The 18,424-nt window shown below is 43.0% G+C and overlaps 1 protein-coding gene across 1 annotated transcript; it reads right to left on the reverse strand.

Annotated features, from left to right (window-relative positions):
• Nucleotides 1–5,755: 5,755 nt before the first annotated feature.
• Nucleotides 5,756–18,226, reverse strand: mmp14b (matrix metallopeptidase 14b (membrane-inserted)). Its single transcript, XM_034104063.2, has 10 exons — nucleotides 17,600–18,226; nucleotides 10,816–10,964; nucleotides 10,589–10,711; nucleotides 10,117–10,424; nucleotides 9,451–9,612; nucleotides 9,040–9,200; nucleotides 8,820–8,958; nucleotides 8,540–8,690; nucleotides 7,240–7,355; nucleotides 5,756–7,129 (listed from the first exon to the last, which is right to left on the reverse strand). The coding sequence occupies exons 1-10, from the start codon at nucleotides 17,696–17,698 to the stop codon at nucleotides 6,660–6,662; spliced, it is 1,878 nt and encodes a 625-aa protein (XP_033959954.1). The 5' UTR covers nucleotides 17,699–18,226; the 3' UTR covers nucleotides 5,756–6,659.
• Between the last annotated feature and the right edge of the window lie 198 nt (nucleotides 18,227–18,424).

Here is an 18,424-nt window from a genome sequence, read left to right on the forward strand (position 1 = left end):
TCAATGGATCCTGGTGACTTTAAAAGAGCATGCTTAAATTATGCCTTCAATACGTTATAATAACTTATACGTCCAAATCCCTGTTGGCATTTTCATTATATATTCACTTCAAAGCTGATGCAAGTCATAGCATCGCATGACAAAAGGGGCGAAAATGTGCGTGTCCATCCGGGTGTTGTGTTTCAATCGCTAATAAAAACCTGTGACTAATGTGGAGACGTTTGTTCCGGTCATGAATGTCAATTTTAACCTTTTCTACTGAGGATAAAAGCAGGTTTTCTGATAGAGTGAGAGAGTAGCTTTACAATACTTGTATTTAGCTAATCCCACCAAAGCTGAAAAACTCCTACTGCAGCTTTACCCAGGATTCTCTCTGGTCAGCTCATGACAAGAAAGATAGCGCAGATGAAGAGATGACTACAAACAATGTTTCCGCATGTGAGGGTGTTTTGTAGTACCGCCAGTACCAGCTGGAATACCTCAGTGGACCAGGTGCATATTTCAGGTGGTTTGTTAATGCCTCCGTGAACAGCTGAGCATGTCCACTCTCGTGCTGACGGGTGGGCAGTAAAAACAATATGTTTTCGCTCTGTAAGCAGTCCGCCTCCTCCTCCTCCTCTCCTCCGCCTCTCCTCCCCTCCTCGGTGTAACCACATAGGTCTTTGTGTCCAGCCTTGCGAGGAACTGAGCACAGAGGCCCACAGAGCTCCACTTTCAAAGGCAACCTCTGATGTGGCCTTTCTGATCTCCGCATGGCTCATTGCCGTTGCTCTTACTGACTTGAAGGTTTTTTTTCTGTCTCAATCCTATTTACCCAAGAGTCCCCCACTTGCTCTCACACATGGATACTTATCTTTTCTTTGATTCTCTGGCTGACTTAAAACTGGCCTGCGTCGTGTTCGGAAAGATGATGAAAGACTGCGATATCTTGACTGTCAGTGTTACCACTCCTTGAAGTTCAAAACTCTCTTGATACATACACACCCTTCCCCCCCTCCTCGCTTAGTCATTCCCCCCCCCCCTTCTTCTTTGCGATGACATGTATATGCTTATGGAAACCAGATGTGACTTGTTGCGATGGAAGAGAGACAGAAAAAACAAGCATTAGGTTGTGTGATACTTCATTAACAGACTACATGATGTGTGTGTGTGTGTGTGTGTGTGTGTGTGTGTGCGCGCGCGCGTGCGTGTGTGTGTGTGGGGGGGGTTCTTGATGCTCCTCTCTTGTGGTATATATCCATATCCTGAGGCCTTGAGCGAAGCAGGGGGGTTTCCTTGCGGATACGGCTGGGTCAGTGCGAGGGAAGCAGGGCTTGGAGAGCCTGAATCAGCATCTCCTTGGGAAACCACGCCATGTGAGAAGGATTTGGAGAGAAAAAACTAACCTAAAGAAGTCGAAATGTCGAGTGCTGAACTTCCTTGCACCTGTGTTATTTTCTCCCACACAATACCCCTCTCCTCCAACATTGAAAAAGAGACTTCTCCCACTGTACCACACCCAAGTCAAAGTGCAGACATTGTGTTAAGTCTAACAAAGGCAGGCACGTAGGCTCAAACTAAGGGGGGCAACACTGCATGGCAAAGAAAACAAAAATCACTGAGCAAACAGTTAAATAGACGATGAAACTAAGAAAACTGAGATTGGGACGTCTGGGGCTCACAAAATAAAAGTGTAACTAATGAGAAGTTATTTTCCATCCAAAGCTGTGGAACAAGATGGAAAAATAAGATGCAGACATAACGGAAAAAGCATTAGGTATTGATCCCCCTCTTTAACAAGTCACAGATAAACCGTGTGTGTGTGTGTGAGCGCAGCAGCTCCAAGACCTCGCAGAGTGTGTGGGACCATTTTAAGGTCAACATTTCTCTGTTTTAAAACAATGATTGAACAACAAAGCACATGAAAAGAGAGCACACCTCTGCCTTAAAAGGTGCAATCAATAACCTTAACGACGGCCATTTATGGTTCACAGGCCCTTTGATGAAATGGAGGGATCGTTATAGTTATTGGTCACACCTGTGCTCAGGACCATCAGAATATCTGCTGTGAAAAAGTTAATCTTTCATATTCATTACTCGACTGGGACTGCATATCACAGCAGTATTTATGACGGCTATTAAAACCACAAATGTTCATATCAAATCAGCTTTGGCGGTGATAAAAGAAAAAAGAGAAATGTATAACTAGCTGGGCGGCATGATAAAAAACTCATATCACGGTATTTTTCCAAATTATAACGGTATCGCGGTTTATCACGGTATCTATTTATTTTTCAATGATTAGAAATGTATTTGCATTTATACGTTTTTCCTATCGGCAGTCCCTCGAAAACCGTACTTTAGACATTTCACCAGCGTTACTTGTTGAAGCAGATCGTATTTTCATACATTCTTGTAAATTACTGGCGTGACCTTCTCGGGCAACAATTTTAGTTCGACAACATATGCAATAAATGTTTGTTTAGTCCACGTCAGAGTTTTGGAATACATAAAACCTCCGGATATGTTATACTTGTGTGTCATATGTATCTCCATCTCCAGTCTCATTTTCTTCAGCGTCCATCTTGACTCACATGTTATGCTAGTGCTACTAAGCTAGGCGCTGAACCGCAGCATGCTGCCAACCGCTTGAGCGCCTTTTGCCAATTTTTCAAGGGTATTGTGGTATTTGAAACATTCTTATCATACTGTATAAAGTTCACAGTATTCTGTATGAAACGGTATACCACCCAGCACTGTGTATAATATATTTGTAATATGTATAATGATGTGTAATAGGTCGAATTTGCAATGGTTCCCTTGACAAAAAGCTATTGGGATTTTGTAAAATATAAGCTCTTTAGCAAACAAATGGTTATAATACTTAAAGAAATGTTTAGCTAAAATTGTGTTTTTCATGTTCCCCTTCTTTAATTTAGTGTGTGAGAATGCTAACCACATGCTGAGGCTGGTGGGAATGGGACTAGTTTCACTTTAAATGCTGATGTAAGATTAAAAGTAGGGTGTTTTAAAACCACAAAGGTCATTGTCATGGTTGAGAGTTAGGGGGTCATTAAGGTCAGTAGAAAATATTATGGCAATCCATTTTAGAGTTTTTTGGATATTACGTATGCCCTTATCTCAGATAAGGGCTTGGAGAACATGTTTTTACCTTAAGCTTTTGTTACAACTTACAGGTTGTCAGTCTGAACATAACTGACATTTAACAGGCACAGAGAGTATGCTTTTTCTTCACAGATAAACAAGAACAAGCAATATATCGTTCCTTACAATGTGTGCCAACGAAAGGCAACCCATCACCTCAGCATTAGTTGAGACAGAGTAAGAGACATGGACTCAGGAGAGAAATCCCCTGTTCCTGTTTGTTGTCTTATTGCTTGGTGCAGGATGTGGCAAAGCTTTAACTGATGCAAATGAAAACCATGTGTAACCTATATAAAAGCTAACCAGATCCCTAGAAATGCCCCCTTCCACCTTCCCACATCCTAGATGCCAGGCAGAGTGCAACACTAGCCTTTCTCAGTTAATCATTCAGTCTTATTTAATGGGAAAACTACTCATTCACATCTCTGCGGTTTGTTCTGCCATTACAGTATGATGTCCAGCTCAGCTATTATGAGACACAATAGCCAAAAGCAGGATTTCCCCTATTTGGAAGTTTCCATTCATCAGCCTGAGCGCTGCACATGCCAACTGAAACACAAGCACAGGAAGTGTCCAGCGCAGAGATTGAAACATAAAAGGAGTTTGTTAATGGCGTCCGCTGACTGGAGTTCAATGACGACAGAGAGATGAGATTAGTCAGTGGATGTGTTGTAAGGCCTTGGCACGGAAGAGTTTTTGTTTTTGGAAGTGGACAGTTGCACAAGAACCATGACTAGAAATTACAGTTTCATTTTTTCTTCTTTTTTTCTTTTTTTTTCTAGGTGAAATGTGAGGGCCAGAGGAGTGGAGGTGGCTGGGAGAGGCAATGTGGTGTGGTCTTTTGTCAGGCTTTTGTGAAAAAAGGAGTGAATCATTTCGCAGACAGTGAAGAAAAGTCTCCAGTTACACAGATCGCAGAGAAAGGAAAGGACTTTGGGAAGAATTATGCTGAGGCGAATCTTTTCTTCACTCTGCAGAATCAGCTGGGGAAGACAGAAAACACCAAACAGTGACCCAGGGCTGAGCCACAGAGATAATGTAAGCAAAACATGCCCAAAGACGCATACTCGATCCTTGTGAGGAGAAAGACAACTCCAAAAAGGCACGATATGTGTTCACATGTCCTTTTATTGTGACTTTGATGTAGTACATAAAGCTAATTAGCCAACTCCCATCCCCCCATCGCCCTGCCCCGCTGTGTTACTGGCCAACATGATGCAGTTGGAATTCCAGATGTTGTTCATGGAATTCTGCTCCATCTCTGGCATCCAAATGTGACTTAACCCTCGTCACTCCGTCCTCCCCTTGCCTTGTGACTTCTCTCCCCAGCCCAGGCTCTTCAAAACACTGCTGCAAAGTAGAGACAAATGGGCGCCCTGAATCTTTATGGCACAATAGGAAAATACCTCATCATTTTCATTGCATAACTCCCATTGCCGTAATCATAACATATCATAGAGACCCTGACCCCCCCCCCCCCCCCCCATCCATTCCGTCACTTGCAGTAAGTCATCTTTACAGGGAATGTAATGGCTGTGTGGCAGTTGTTCATTAGTGAGATCATTAAGGAGTAGAGAGACGCCTACGTTTGCTGTTTGAGCTTGTATTGGCTCATGTTGGATGGGTGTGTACATATAAGCAGTGGATAATGCACAAATAAATGCATTTATAGCCTTGCAAAACATGCATGTGAGCATTTTTGTATTGCTGTACTTATGAGGACCTGCATTGACCACAGTTCACTGACAACAAAAGGTGTAACCACTTCACTGCTTATCAATCCCTAAATCCAAAAGCTCTGCGTCTAAGAAAATAATTTGTGCGTCCGTTTTCTCATCTCCTACTCTTGTGAAGGATGGTTGGTCCTCATAAGTATGGAAACCCATGAACACACACACACACACACACACACACACACACACACACACACACACACACACACACACACACACACACACACACACACACACACACACACACACACACACACACACACACACACACACACACACACACACACACTCTTGAATTGTATAGCTGAGATATGTTTTCCTGCTGTGCAGCAACAGCTTTACACAATCTTCTTCATCCCTGTTTCTACTTAAGCTTTGGATCCAGTCCGTGTTTTCCGATCCAGTTTCTGGACTGCCAGTTTCCGAGCACCAGTAACGCGAGTGGTGCAGTCGGGGAGCAAGAAACCTGGAGGTCCAGGAAGACTGGGTAAGACTGGGTACGACTAAATGGATGGGCGAGCAATAGGTGAGATAAAGTCCAGGTTAGAACTGGATATGTGACGGCAGAAAGCGACAATATGACTGCTTTAAAGGGAGTGCTCTAGTTTAGCTCAAAGCAGTGGACAGAAAGATGGCGCAAAGAGCAACAAGTTAGTGAACTACTAAGTCAAAATCAAAGCACTGAAAGTCATTTGAAATTACTTTATTTTGTACGAAAAGCTTATAGAAGTGGTTAAGAACACACAAACAATGTTATTAAGAAAACTAAATCATTATCAGTATCACTAGTATCATTATCATTGTTGTTCATTTAACCCCTGATTAGTAATGTAGCACCGTGATTTGAAACAGTAAACAAGTACAATGACAAAAAGGAGTCATTTTCAGATCTTCAATTTATTTTCATTTGAAATGGATTCAAGGTAAAAAAAAAAAAAAAAAGACATTCAAGTTTCAAGAATACATAACCCCCGTCCCCGTTCACTGTTCCCACACATATACAATTAAGGCCATTTTCAAAACTGTATGTCACTGTCCAGCAGGACTTTTTAATGACAATGTACAAAAACACATTCTTTACACAACAACAATAATAGTATTAGTCATAATAATAATGACAACATCATTTATAATAATCAGCACTAAAGACATTGCTATAAAAAAGGAAAAGACAGTCGTATTTATTGCTTTACTCTGATGAGTGAATCTCATGCTTCTTAAGGACTTAAGCTTTGGCTTTGTTTCCCTTGTATGGCCCGTACTGCCTCTGACATGTTACTTTACTGGAAGACTAGGAAAACAATGACTATGCCATTGTGGTTTTAATGTGAGTTTGTGCAAGTTAACAAGGGGGAGGAAAGAGCGATAAAACACGCTCTTTGATACTTAAAGGAACATGCTAGGATGGGCGTCATGGAGATGCAGGTTTGAAGCGGGAATTCACAAGGACACAAACACTGACCACTGACATAAACTCAAAATAAGACATTGAAAAAAGCTAATCAAACAGCAAAGAGCTGGCGTCAGTAACCACGAGGAGAGAGGCCGAGGCCGAAGGGAGGCGGAAAACTGGAAGGATGGAGTGGTTGAGAGATTGAGCAAAAGGAAACTGGCAGTGGTACGAATATTTAAAAATGTGAGTCTTGTGCTTATCCTTCTGCTCTTTCTCGAGTGTTACCTCTTTCTGTTCTGCTCTCATTATCTGTGTTCAACATTTCCTTCCACTTCTTTTCTCCTTCCTTTCCTCTCTTTCCCTCCTCTCTCCTTCCCCTTCTCCTCCGTCTACACCTTGTCCAGTAAAGACCGTTGGCAGTAGAGCAGTCTGCGTGGGGTACCGTACCGACGGAAAAACAACAAGGCAGCCAGCGTCGCAATCACACACACCAACAAGAACAACGGTAACACTACCGCCGCTGCTCCACTGCCTCCACCTACCCCTTCCTTCTCAATAATGATCACCTCCGTCTCCTCCTCCACCTCTGTCCCCCTATCCCTCTCTCTTTCCCTTTCCCTCTCCCTCTCCCTTTCCCTCTCTCTATCTCTAGTTCTGTCCTTATCATCCCACTCCTTGTCCTTCTCCCTCTCCTTGTCTTTGTCGTGTCCGCCACCGCCTTTGCCTCCATCAGTCTTGGGGTCTTCGTTGGGACAGCCCATCCAATCACGAAGGGCTGATTTGGGATATCCGGGCTCCACACGCATCACCTGGTTGTTAAACTTCCAATACTTGTTGGCTTTGTAGAAGTAGGTGTGCTCTAAGGAGTTGGGAGAAAGAAATGTGAGAAACAAACGTGAACTGAAGGGAAAAGCAACTTGTACAGATGTGGAAAAGAAAACACGGTAACATCATACGGGCCCCCCTTACCTTGATCTTTGCTCATGAAAGCTGCCTTGATATTGTCAGGCACTCCTTGCCACACACTGACAGCTTTTGGATAGCCCTCATCAACGCTTCGCATTTCTTCGTTGAAACGGTAATATCTAAACACGGAATAACAGAGGAAAGGTTAAGAGAGGATCAGCTAGAGGGGCAAATGGTCTCATGCAGAGCCCCAAAGGACTTCACTAGAGACTCAAGACTTGAATCTGATTTGCCGTGAAGGACTGAGACTTGTTCTGACAGACTATAGACTTGACTTCCACATGCTCTAACAGATTTGACTCTACATAACCTGAGTTATTTTCGAGACCTGGACCTGACTCGGACTTTTCTCGCAGTACTGGAGACCTGATTTGGACCTGGTTCACATGACTAGGGACTTGGCTTGGAGTTGGCCTGAGTGACTAAAGACCTGGCCCGGACTTACCCTCAAAGACATCAAATGCTACACAAAATAGAATTGACTTCCCTTGAATGATTTGAGACTTGACTTGCACTTGAACCCTAAAGCTTGAAAACGTGGTTATGTGTATGTGTTTCTGCTGAACTAAACCACCAGCTGGACCACAACATGAGCTGCACAAATGTGTTTCTGCAGAAATATGGGAGATGAATTGTTGCAAACTCTTCCAACAGTCATCCTAAACCTGGGAACACCAAGGCAAGGAATGAAAGCGTTGCCTGGTCTGAGAGCGCGTGCAATCTCAGTGATTATGTGGGAGGCTGTTTGCACTGTAAACACTGACTACCACACTTTACCAAGCCGTTTTATAACAATGACCATGATGTAAATATAGGGAGGCTGAGCAAGCTTTAAAGTACCCCAAGGTCTTTTTTCAATGTTGAAATGATATGCAGGTTTGTAATTTAGGATAAGTCAAGCGTTTTAAATGTATACGGTCAACATTCAAACATGTCTTTTGGTGGTGGTGACATAAATGGATTTTCCTTACAATTAGAAGTTTCTAAATTCCAGTAGAGTTTAATTTCAGAATGTGACACACACACACACACACACACACACACACACACACACACACACACACACACACACACACACACACACACACACACACACACACACACACACACACACACACACACACACACACACACACACACACACACACACACACACACACACACACACACACACACACACACACACACACACACACACACACACCCACCCACACACACACACACACACACACACACACACACACACACACACACACACACACACACACACACACACACACACACACACACACACACAACTAACTTGTTTGCTCTGAAGTAAAACGTCTGTCCAGTGGGGGTGTAGAAGAGACCAGCATCTATTCGGTCCTTGGGAAGTCCAGTGCCCATTTCCTTTAAGTTCTTCGGGAAACCAGGATCTAGAAGTGATTCAGTAAACACCCAATACCTGTCCCCTGGAGAGAGAGAAAGACAGAAAGTACACATACATATGATATAACTGTAAGATATGCCTTTTGATTGGGATTGCTTTTAAAAGAAAAATCTTGTAAATGTTTTTATTATTATACTGAACCCAGATGTACCTTTAAAGAAAACAAATTTCCCATCTTCCCTTTCAAAAGCAGCAGTCACATGAGTGGGCAGTCCCCTCCAAAAGTGACCAATCGGCATTGGATATCCATCCAGAACACGGTTGTTCCGTACTCTCCAGAACCATTTCTCCTGAAAGAGCAAACAGAAATGTGAACCCCCTGCGAGACTAACTGTCAGTATCACAAGTCCAAAAAGGTTGTACGTGTTTACCTTGAACACAAACATTTCTCCTCTGAGGATGGCGATCGTGTCGAAGTGTCCATCACAGATGTTGGGGCCAAAGTGAGGCTTGTCTGGTGAATATTCAACGTCAGGGTCGTGGTTCGGCGTACGAGTTGTTACAGGGGGGGGCTGAGGGCCTGATCCAGACCCTATATGGAAAAAAACGAAGATTTGCGTTGACCTCATTTCCACCTTTACACCTCATCTAACGTTGGTCCTGTTAGACCAAAGGAAATGTCATGATCCACCAATGAGCTGATAGAAAACTAAAGATCACATGCATCATTGGAATGATACATTTACTTCTACCTTTCAACAGGTTTCTGCTGATGTATTTATTAAGTTAGGGAAACCAAGTGCTTTGATAGTGATCTGGATAGCTAACGTTCAATAACCTACCATAAAGTTGCTGTATGCCTCTGCGATCGTCGTCAGGAAGTACGAAGTGCTCGGTTTCCATCCACTGGTAGAATGGAGCCATGATGGCTGAAGGGTCGTTGGAGTGCTCCAGACCGAGAGCATGGCCCAGTTCATGGACCGAAACCAGGAACAGATCATTACCTGAAACACCAAATCACCATTTCATATTAACTTACTTTTAAAATAATTGAAGTAATGGAGTTGTGAAACTGGAGGAGTTTGAGACAATGAGAACTGAACTAAAAGGACTGAATGTCGCTGTTGCCTCTATTTGAAGTGACTCAATTGCACACAAATACTTGGAACATCAGTAAAAATAGATAAATCATCTGCTGGGCATGATAATATGTGTGTCACAGTCAAACAGCTGACAGCACAAAGCTGTGTGTCTGCTGTTTCCCAGAAATAAACACTTCTCCATTACTGCAGAATCAACATAGCCCAGGGCATAAACTCCGTCAAATGTTCTGATGCAAGACTGGACTTGTTGATGCTCGTGTTTTGCCCACGACAGCAAACTCCTGACTCCTCAAATAAGCAGCTACTCCCAACATTTGTGTAATCCGTTTTAGGATAATCACTAAAAACAAAAACCCCCTAATGTATCAAAGCGTCAGTTTCCACATAGATTTAACAAAGCCTCACCATACAGATCCTTGTTTGCGATTGTCCATGGCTCAGCTGCGTCAAAGTGGGTGTCCCCACCGATACCACTAGAGGGGAAATAGGCATGTGCCAGGAAGCCCCCCTCCCCATCGAACGGGCTGCTGTCACCGTGGAAACCCTCGGCGAAGAAGAGCATGATGTCAGCAAACTCTTCCACCTTGTCCCGTATGTGACTGTAGGGGATCTCCCGGAAACGTAGCGGGCTGACGCTCTCCCACACCTTGAAGGCATTCCTGATGGCTTCATTGGTCTCGTACTCACCCACCTTAGGGGTGTAGTTCTGAATACTGAAAAGTATGTCATTGTGTGGGTGTGTGAGGGGGAGGGGGAGGGGGAGAGAAAGGTAAGGCACATAGAAACATATTTAGACATAGATAAAATCAAGTTTAGTGTAAACAATAGCGTTTAGTACTGATCCATCATGCTTCTGCAGCACACTTTGCTGACTTACGAGAAAGTGATTTCATTCTTGCCCCACTTCAGGCCCTGGATGGCGTATCGCTTCTTCCTCAGGTTGCTTTTCAACTCTGCACCAAACTTATCTGGCACTCCGCAGCGCGGTCGCTTCATGGCCCTGCCAAAGACAAGACAGTCCACTCAAAACAGGGTAAGAATGACTAGTCTTATTTGGATCTTTGACCTGTAGGTGACCCTGTTAGAATAAAGCTGTGTGCTCACTCGATGGTGTTGGGGTCAAAGGTGCCAGTGACGGTGAGGCCGTAGAACTTCTGCATGGCGCTGATAGCCGAGGTGACGGAGTGAGGGGAGCGGAGGGAGTGGGCTCGCATGTCCCCCGGGGGCAGGTAACCATACTGCTGCAGCCATGTCTTTAACACACATTCAAAAAGGAGACAACAGTGTGAGTCATAAGAAATATTGCAAAATAAACCCAACAGCACTCCAGTTTCAGGAAGGAGAAGGAAAAAGGTTCAATTAGAAACCGTCAGAAACAAGTCTTCTCACCAGAGTTCTAGATAAGGGACTACTTGGTATGAAGTTGAGAATATGTTACAGGGGCTACAAATTCAGGACGTTTTTATACAACTGCAGCAACAACACATTCCACACTGACGGCAGAAATAAGCTCTGGAATTACATTGTCGCGTATTTTGAATTGAGGACATTTGGACAGTCAACAACATCATTTCAAGCACCTGGCATGTCTCCATTTAATGACTAAACACAGAAGCTGTCCAGCCTTCGACAGTGTGCTCTCCACTGAGACCATATATGAAACTAAGGTAAACACGAAAGAAAAAAAGCCAAGCTTGGGCCCAGAAGAGGCTTCTGACTAATACAGTTCAGGTTTCAACAAAAAAAAACCCTGCGAGGCAGAAACTGAACCAGGAAATCCCCCTCAGAGAGTTAAAGATTAACTACAGTTTCTACATTGAAATCATTCTTCAGCTACTTGTTTGTGTTTCGCTGCAACACCTACACCTGAACTCATCCCAGTTGTTGAGTTTGTGCTTGAAAACAACATTAGTTTGAATCCTTCCAGAACATATTACGAGGCCTGAGTTCTTCAAGCCTCAATATCTTTCTATCTCAGGTTAGCTTGACCTTACTTTCCCCTAGAAACCCATTTCACTGCGGTGCTGGTCTGACGTCTGGACCCGGGACAGCGGCTTCGCTCCGCACCTCTCCCACTCAGCTTCTCCTTAACTCTTTCCCTCTCAAGCCAGAGCTGACAAACAACACTGGAGCTATTGTGAGCGCAGTGAAAACGGAGACTGCTTTGATATTCTGCCGTACAGTCACTTGTAGGATGTGTTTGATTCCTTTCTTGCACGCTAGGGCTTGATGGGACGTAACTTATTGTCATCTGTTTTGCATAGTCCTGATTAAAACACATATGTGGATGTGTGTGCTGTGGAGGGCATTGAACCGAGAAAGCTAGGGAGTGTCCCAGGGTGAGACTCAGGCCTTGGGCAACCTCAGCCGATGCCTCCAGCGGAGCAGCAGCGTCAGGCAGTCATTTCGCTGGGCATGTCTTCCTCGGTGCGTCCAAACCTCAAAGTCAAACTCTTCCCCCCACGTCCATGTCTCTGTCTCTATAATCGTCGCTCCACCCCTTCTCTTCTCTTAATCCTCATCCCTCTCTTACGGAAAACACCCAGAGCAACTTAATTATTGCTGTATAGCCCATCTGCTAAACGTTGCTAAATACAAGGAAGCCACAACTTGTTTCATTGCTTGGTTTCAGCCTTTTCCCACCTCCAATGTACAGTACAGAGCGAATGTGTGCGCGTAGTGCTGACACATGTTGCCTGAATAGGTGCTCAGGTCTGTACGTTTATATTCACGCATGACTATACGTGAAGTTGGGCAGCAGTGAATGGCTGAATGGCATTTTGGAGGCCCTTGAAGGTCTAATCTCTCTTTCCCTTGGAGACATGGAGGTCTCAGTATTTAGACTTCACCCCTGAATGAGCCCTTCTCTGGTTCTGACTCACCCGTGGAGCTCCACTGGACACATAAAGACTCAGTGTTTCCCACTGTTCCAGCACATACACTGCAGCGGGAGAGTCAAACGCCAACCTTAGCATCCCAGAATGTGTGACACTATGAATATAAGAAAAAGGGTTGCTCTTGAAACCTTATTCTCCTCTTTTTCACATCCACTGTTTTCTTTTTATACATAACTAACATTGCCCTCAGCCCAGTCAAAAGCCTGCTGTTGAGTGACACTGAACACTTGTTTTAACTTGAATGCTCCCACGCCTCTTTCATGGGTCCCTGAGGTGACTTGACAAAGTCTCATTCACGTCGTGCTCTACTATTTGTGACCACACTAATGGCCTGACTGACTAAAGCAGTGGCAGGAAGAGGAAATGGTCACTGTTTACTGTGGCATAGGAGATCAGAGCCTAAGCTAATACAGTCCTTTAATGTAGAGCAGTGGTTCCCAAGCTCCTTCGTGAGTTGTACCTTCACAGCCTCGTCTGATATACTCGTATACCCCTCTTATTGACTACCTATAATGATGTATGCATTAATACTCCAACCGTCTTTCCATTGCGTTTAGCTATTTATCTCAACCCTTGATCTATTACGTTTAGCTAACTACTTTAATTGTTATTCCATTACTTTTCGATTTGAACAATTTATCCAATACGAAGCTAGCGAAATGTTAATCCATTTATTTAGAGTTACCATTTATACTGTTTCTCCATTACTTTTATAGTAGCCAATTTTTCAACAGTTATTCCATTACTCTTAACTATGTTTATCCATTTCTTTAAGCTTACAGTTTCTACCATAAATTCATAGCTGTATGTTTACTATTTCATATTTTAGTACAGTTTAATCTGACTGACAGTTTATCCATCACATCTATGCCACATCTTTCCACAGAGGCTTACCGCCTGGCAACTGCTACAGTAACCCAGGCTGAGAATACCTGATGTAAAACCGCTGCATAAGCAAAAGTGTGTGTTAGTCCACAGATGTATATTCATAGACAGAGAGAAGCACAGAGCAAAGGTACTTTTAGGAAGGAATCCAGGACTTTGAGGTAACGGGCGCTGACCGCTCGTATGCATCGAAGTGAGTTTATTGTTTAATGGAAGATCCACAAGAATCAAACAACGGTTGCTATGTATGTCGGGTGGCAGAGTCCTCATGTTGTACATGGTGACGGAGGGAGAAAAAAGAGATTGCATTTGAGAGAACGCCAGTTGTTCCGTTTGGTGAGCGCTAATGGAAAAGAAACCGTTGGTTGACAGTGAAGGGAGTCCAACTGAGGCATATACAGCACACACACAGCTCTTCATTACACATGCAAAGTATGTCATCAGATGTGTACTGCCACTATACTTGCAACAGCTAGTTATTGTCTTGTTATTGTGTGAGTTACTGCGTAGGTTTATTCATTGTAACACTGTAAAGTCAATCTTTTCAAATTCTTCATGTCTTATGAACATTTGCCGAAGGCTATTGCTGTTACGATGATGCTGACCTATCTGCCAAGGAGCTCCCCAACACACATGGAGAACGGTCTTTAAGTGTGTGTGTGTGTGTGTGTGTGTGTGTGTGTGTGTGTGTGTGTGTGTGTGTGTGTGTGTGTGTGTGTGTGTGTGTTGGCACATTTGTGTGTTAATGACACCAGCTGCTGTCTATTAAAACAACCTTTTTTCCAGCCAACTACAGTAAGAGCCGGTGAGAGTCGGTAAGAGCCGGTGACACAAGAGTGGAACACTAATCATCTCTGCCATGTCCTTTGAGCGATAGGGCAATCCCAAGCAAATCTCAATGGCAGGATTAAGCCTCCCTGCATGTTGGCTCATTGCTCGCTTCCTTTATGAACAGGAAATGACTAAGGGTATTACCTTATTTCCTGTAACACCTCACATTATTCCTCAGGGAGGCTGCCGCCAGGCCACCCACTGGTGATTTATGGGATGTTACTTTGTCTGAAAACTACAAACCCATCCTTCCTTCCTCCTTTCTTCTACTAATAGTACATACTTAAAGTTACTTGTTTGACCAATCTTTTTTAAATCAATGCCAATTGTATTTAGCAGCACAAGGAATAAGAGACCAATATTCATACAGGATGTGTGCACGTCAGCTATGATTTACATCCTGTACTGGATAATTGATTCATTTTACGACTGTCCTTTTCCCAGATTGCATCACTCCCGTTGCCACAATGCCTTCCTTTCTAGTCACCAACAGCCTCCTCACTGTCTTCCCTGCTTTGCCTTTATCATCTCATTTCATGTCCATTTACGCTTCTCCGGAGCCAATGACCTCAGCTTCTAGCCATCCTGTGTGGCTAGAAGCAAATATGTGCACATATTCAAGTAGTAGTGTGTGTTTGTGTGTGTGTGTGTGTGTGTGTGTGTGTGTGTGTGTGTGTGTGTGTGTGTGTGTGTGTGTGTGTGTGTGTGTGTGTGTGTGTGTGTGTGTGTCACTTGCAGGTGGTTGCTGACACACCGAAGTGTTTTTAGCAGTGAAACAAAAGCCCACTGCCCACTTCCTGTCTCTACCACAGACCACAGGAAATAGCCTCTGCATCCTCCAATCCCGACTGTTCATCCCACCAACACGTAGTCGTTGACCTAATTAGACTTACTGTTAATTAAAACACAACCTACTGAAGGGCAGAACTGGGAACTGATACTAGTAGCTTGTGGGTTAGTGGGCGCAACATTTCACAAACATCCCCTGTTTAGATATAAACACAGGAAGCAGTGGTTTCACACAGTAAATGTCATATGAGGTGTATCACTATATCAACATAAACGTATTGAACCAACACATTTTCCAGGGCACTTCCTGCCAAGCCTGCCCATGCACTTTAGTGCAATCTTCTATACAAATTTGATCAAAGCAATAAGACTTTCTTCCATTCTCACTTTTCCGGCTGCTATTTTTGCTGAAATCATTTGTCTGATGCTAGATCTGCCTCATCTTATTTGAGTCTGCCATTGAAGCCTAGAATTTGAAGCCTAGAATTTGTTAAGCAGACTTGCCAGAAAATACGTTCGGAACTTGTCTGGTCACTTGTTGAAAAGCATCAAAGGGAGGCCACCAATTTAAGTGAAAGCATTGTTTAGATGCAGTTTGTGAAGCGTCATTTTCTAAAACAACTAACCGACTTTTGATTGTTAGCACATCTAATATTCTATTTGCATCCCTGGTATAGCCACTAGCTTAATTAATGCTAGCCTACTTTAGAAACAACTCATTAGTATTACTCAGAAAAGTACATTTCTGTGTAATACTAAATTGATTCTCATTGGGAAATGAAGGCCTACATTGTCCACGGTTTAGAACTATTACTGATGGAACCAACCCATTTAACATCATCAGAACATATTAGTAACTTGGAGTTGATTGTTGTCTAGTATTTAAATTTTAAACATAACTTTTAAAAAAGATAGACGTTTAGGCCTCTTTACTCCCTTTGTACCCTTTTAAAACACACTGCACACACACATATGGTGATACATAAGGAAGCAGGTGTGTAGGGGTAACATAACAATGTCTATTCCTGCAACATAAACAGAACTTCCTAATGCTTCACAGGCTTTGGCATGTGAGGATGGTTGAGACAGAACAAATTAGACTTAAAAGGGCAGAACAGAAAAGAAGAGGTACAGTCTCTCGAAGTCCCTGATCTAGAACACTTAGCTGGTGTCGCTCAGTGGGTTATTGGAAGTCTCTAATGTTCAGAACCAGAGTTCAAGGAGTTGTTTTTCCTCATGCTGACCATGGCCGAGATGCTGCAGAACCTCTCAGATTGTGAAAGCACCTCCCCCAGTCCGCTGAGCCATAACTCAGGACAGATGTCAACAATTACATCTCCCCAGCCCTCTGATATAACTGTACCCACAGCTATCAATCCCCCCTCCATCCCCACAGAAAATGTCTCTGCCCCAACCACAATACAAACTCATGCATTTTTCCTCATTTGCTTTTTTTCCTCTAGCCCTCCTGTTTTTTGCCCTCTCAGCATTTCTCAGTGTTTTCACGAGCGCTATCATCATTATAGGCTGCTTCCTCTAACCCAGGGTCACAGCCCTTCCCATATCCCTGAGCCAACTACAGGCAACTTTTGAAATGACTATAACATTCTGAGTTTAAACAAAGGCTAAACACCAGTCATAAACAAAACCAGTGTATATATATTATGTGCAGGCTTGTCAAATCAAATTAGTTTTTTTCCATTCAGAAAATATGGGATTTAGATTTAGATTTCCCAGTCACTCATCATTTAATATTTTTTTCTAACTGAACACTTACTGTATAGATAGGTAGGTAGATAGATAGATAGATAGATAGATAGATAGATAGATAGATAGATACAAAAATGTAATAATAATAATGGTATAGACATAATAAAATCAGACAATGTTTAAATATAAACACATCTGTAATAGAGTCCACAAATAATATAAAATATTTCAGATATATTTAAATGATCTATATAAGAGAGAGAAAAAAGTCAGTAACAGAAATATAATGTATATTTATTTGCTTTTTCTAGATTCCGTACTAAATCTTTCTTCCACATCTTTTGATTTATTTATCAGGTTTTACCTATTTTTGATCTATTATTTTAAGTAGCTGGTTTTATAGCTCGAGTCATTTTGTTTCTATATCCATAAACTCTGTAATTATTTATCTGACTTAGATTGATTCTTAATGTATTCATATGACTCTGTTCCCGAACTATGGATTTATTTATCATACTTTATTCCTTGAAACTGGATTTATTTATCTGACTTTGTTCCCAAACCCAGTATCATTGTATCTGACTTCATCCCTAAACTCAGTATTTATTTATCTAAATCTATAGGCCTACCTTGATTTTGGACTATTGAGCTGACGATTTCTTTGTCTGGCTTCATTCCTTGATTCTGGATTCATTTATCTAGCCTAACTATAATTCTGTATAGCTTTACCCCTCTATATTAAAGACGTTTTGTCGACCGTTGCCTGTACTCCTCACCTGTGGATTGACTTGTCGCTCCGTCGCTCCCTGTGCGCTCAGCTCCCACGCCACCGCAAGCAGCAGCAGTCGGATAAGCGATTTGAGCTCTGGTGCCATCACTCGTCTCTCCAAAAAAACTAATCAAAAACGCACAGATCTTCCTGTAACAGTTTGCGCAATATTCACTTTGCTATTTGTCAAAACATTGTGAAAAACGTGTCCCATAAACGAAAACGGCGTGACCACGATAGACTTTGCGCAAAGCTCAAAACGCGTTTCCAGAAGATGTGTGTCTTCACAACGTATCACTTAAGTTACCTAAACCACGAGAGGTATTTGTCCAGTCTGTGCATTTTTCTTGCGTGTTGGGGAAGTTTAACCAAATTATCAGACGTTCTCGGGAGCAGGAAGTCTGAAGGAGGGGCTCGGGAGCTGCAGCCTGTGCGTATTTTATGTCCAAATTGAGCTTGCGCTTTGCTCCAGATGTTGCAGCCGACTTTGTTTTCGTGAGGCAGTCTTTCCTCCTCGCTGTCCTGTCTTCTCTACCCTCTAGTCGGCTTATTGTTGATCCCCTCTCCTCTTCCCCTCTCTCACCGCTGCAGACGTGGTAGTTCGATACTCCCCGGAGACTTTAGCTGGAAAGCAGAGGGTTGTAAACCTCACCTCCCCCTCCTAAAACCGCCCGCCCCTCCAACATAGAGGGCTGGAATCAACTTAGTGACCTTCACATTAGACTTGGCAGGGTTTGATTTTACCTTCAGGCTGTGATTAAATGCCTAAAATGCTCCATAGAAATGCTCCATAGAAATGCATGAAGCTATTTTCTTGCCAGCCATAGACAAA

This window comes from Pseudochaenichthys georgianus, chromosome 17 (genome assembly GCF_902827115.2).
Source record: "Pseudochaenichthys georgianus chromosome 17, fPseGeo1.2, whole genome shotgun sequence".
NCBI classification, from domain to species: Eukaryota; Metazoa; Chordata; class Actinopteri; order Perciformes; family Channichthyidae; genus Pseudochaenichthys; species Pseudochaenichthys georgianus.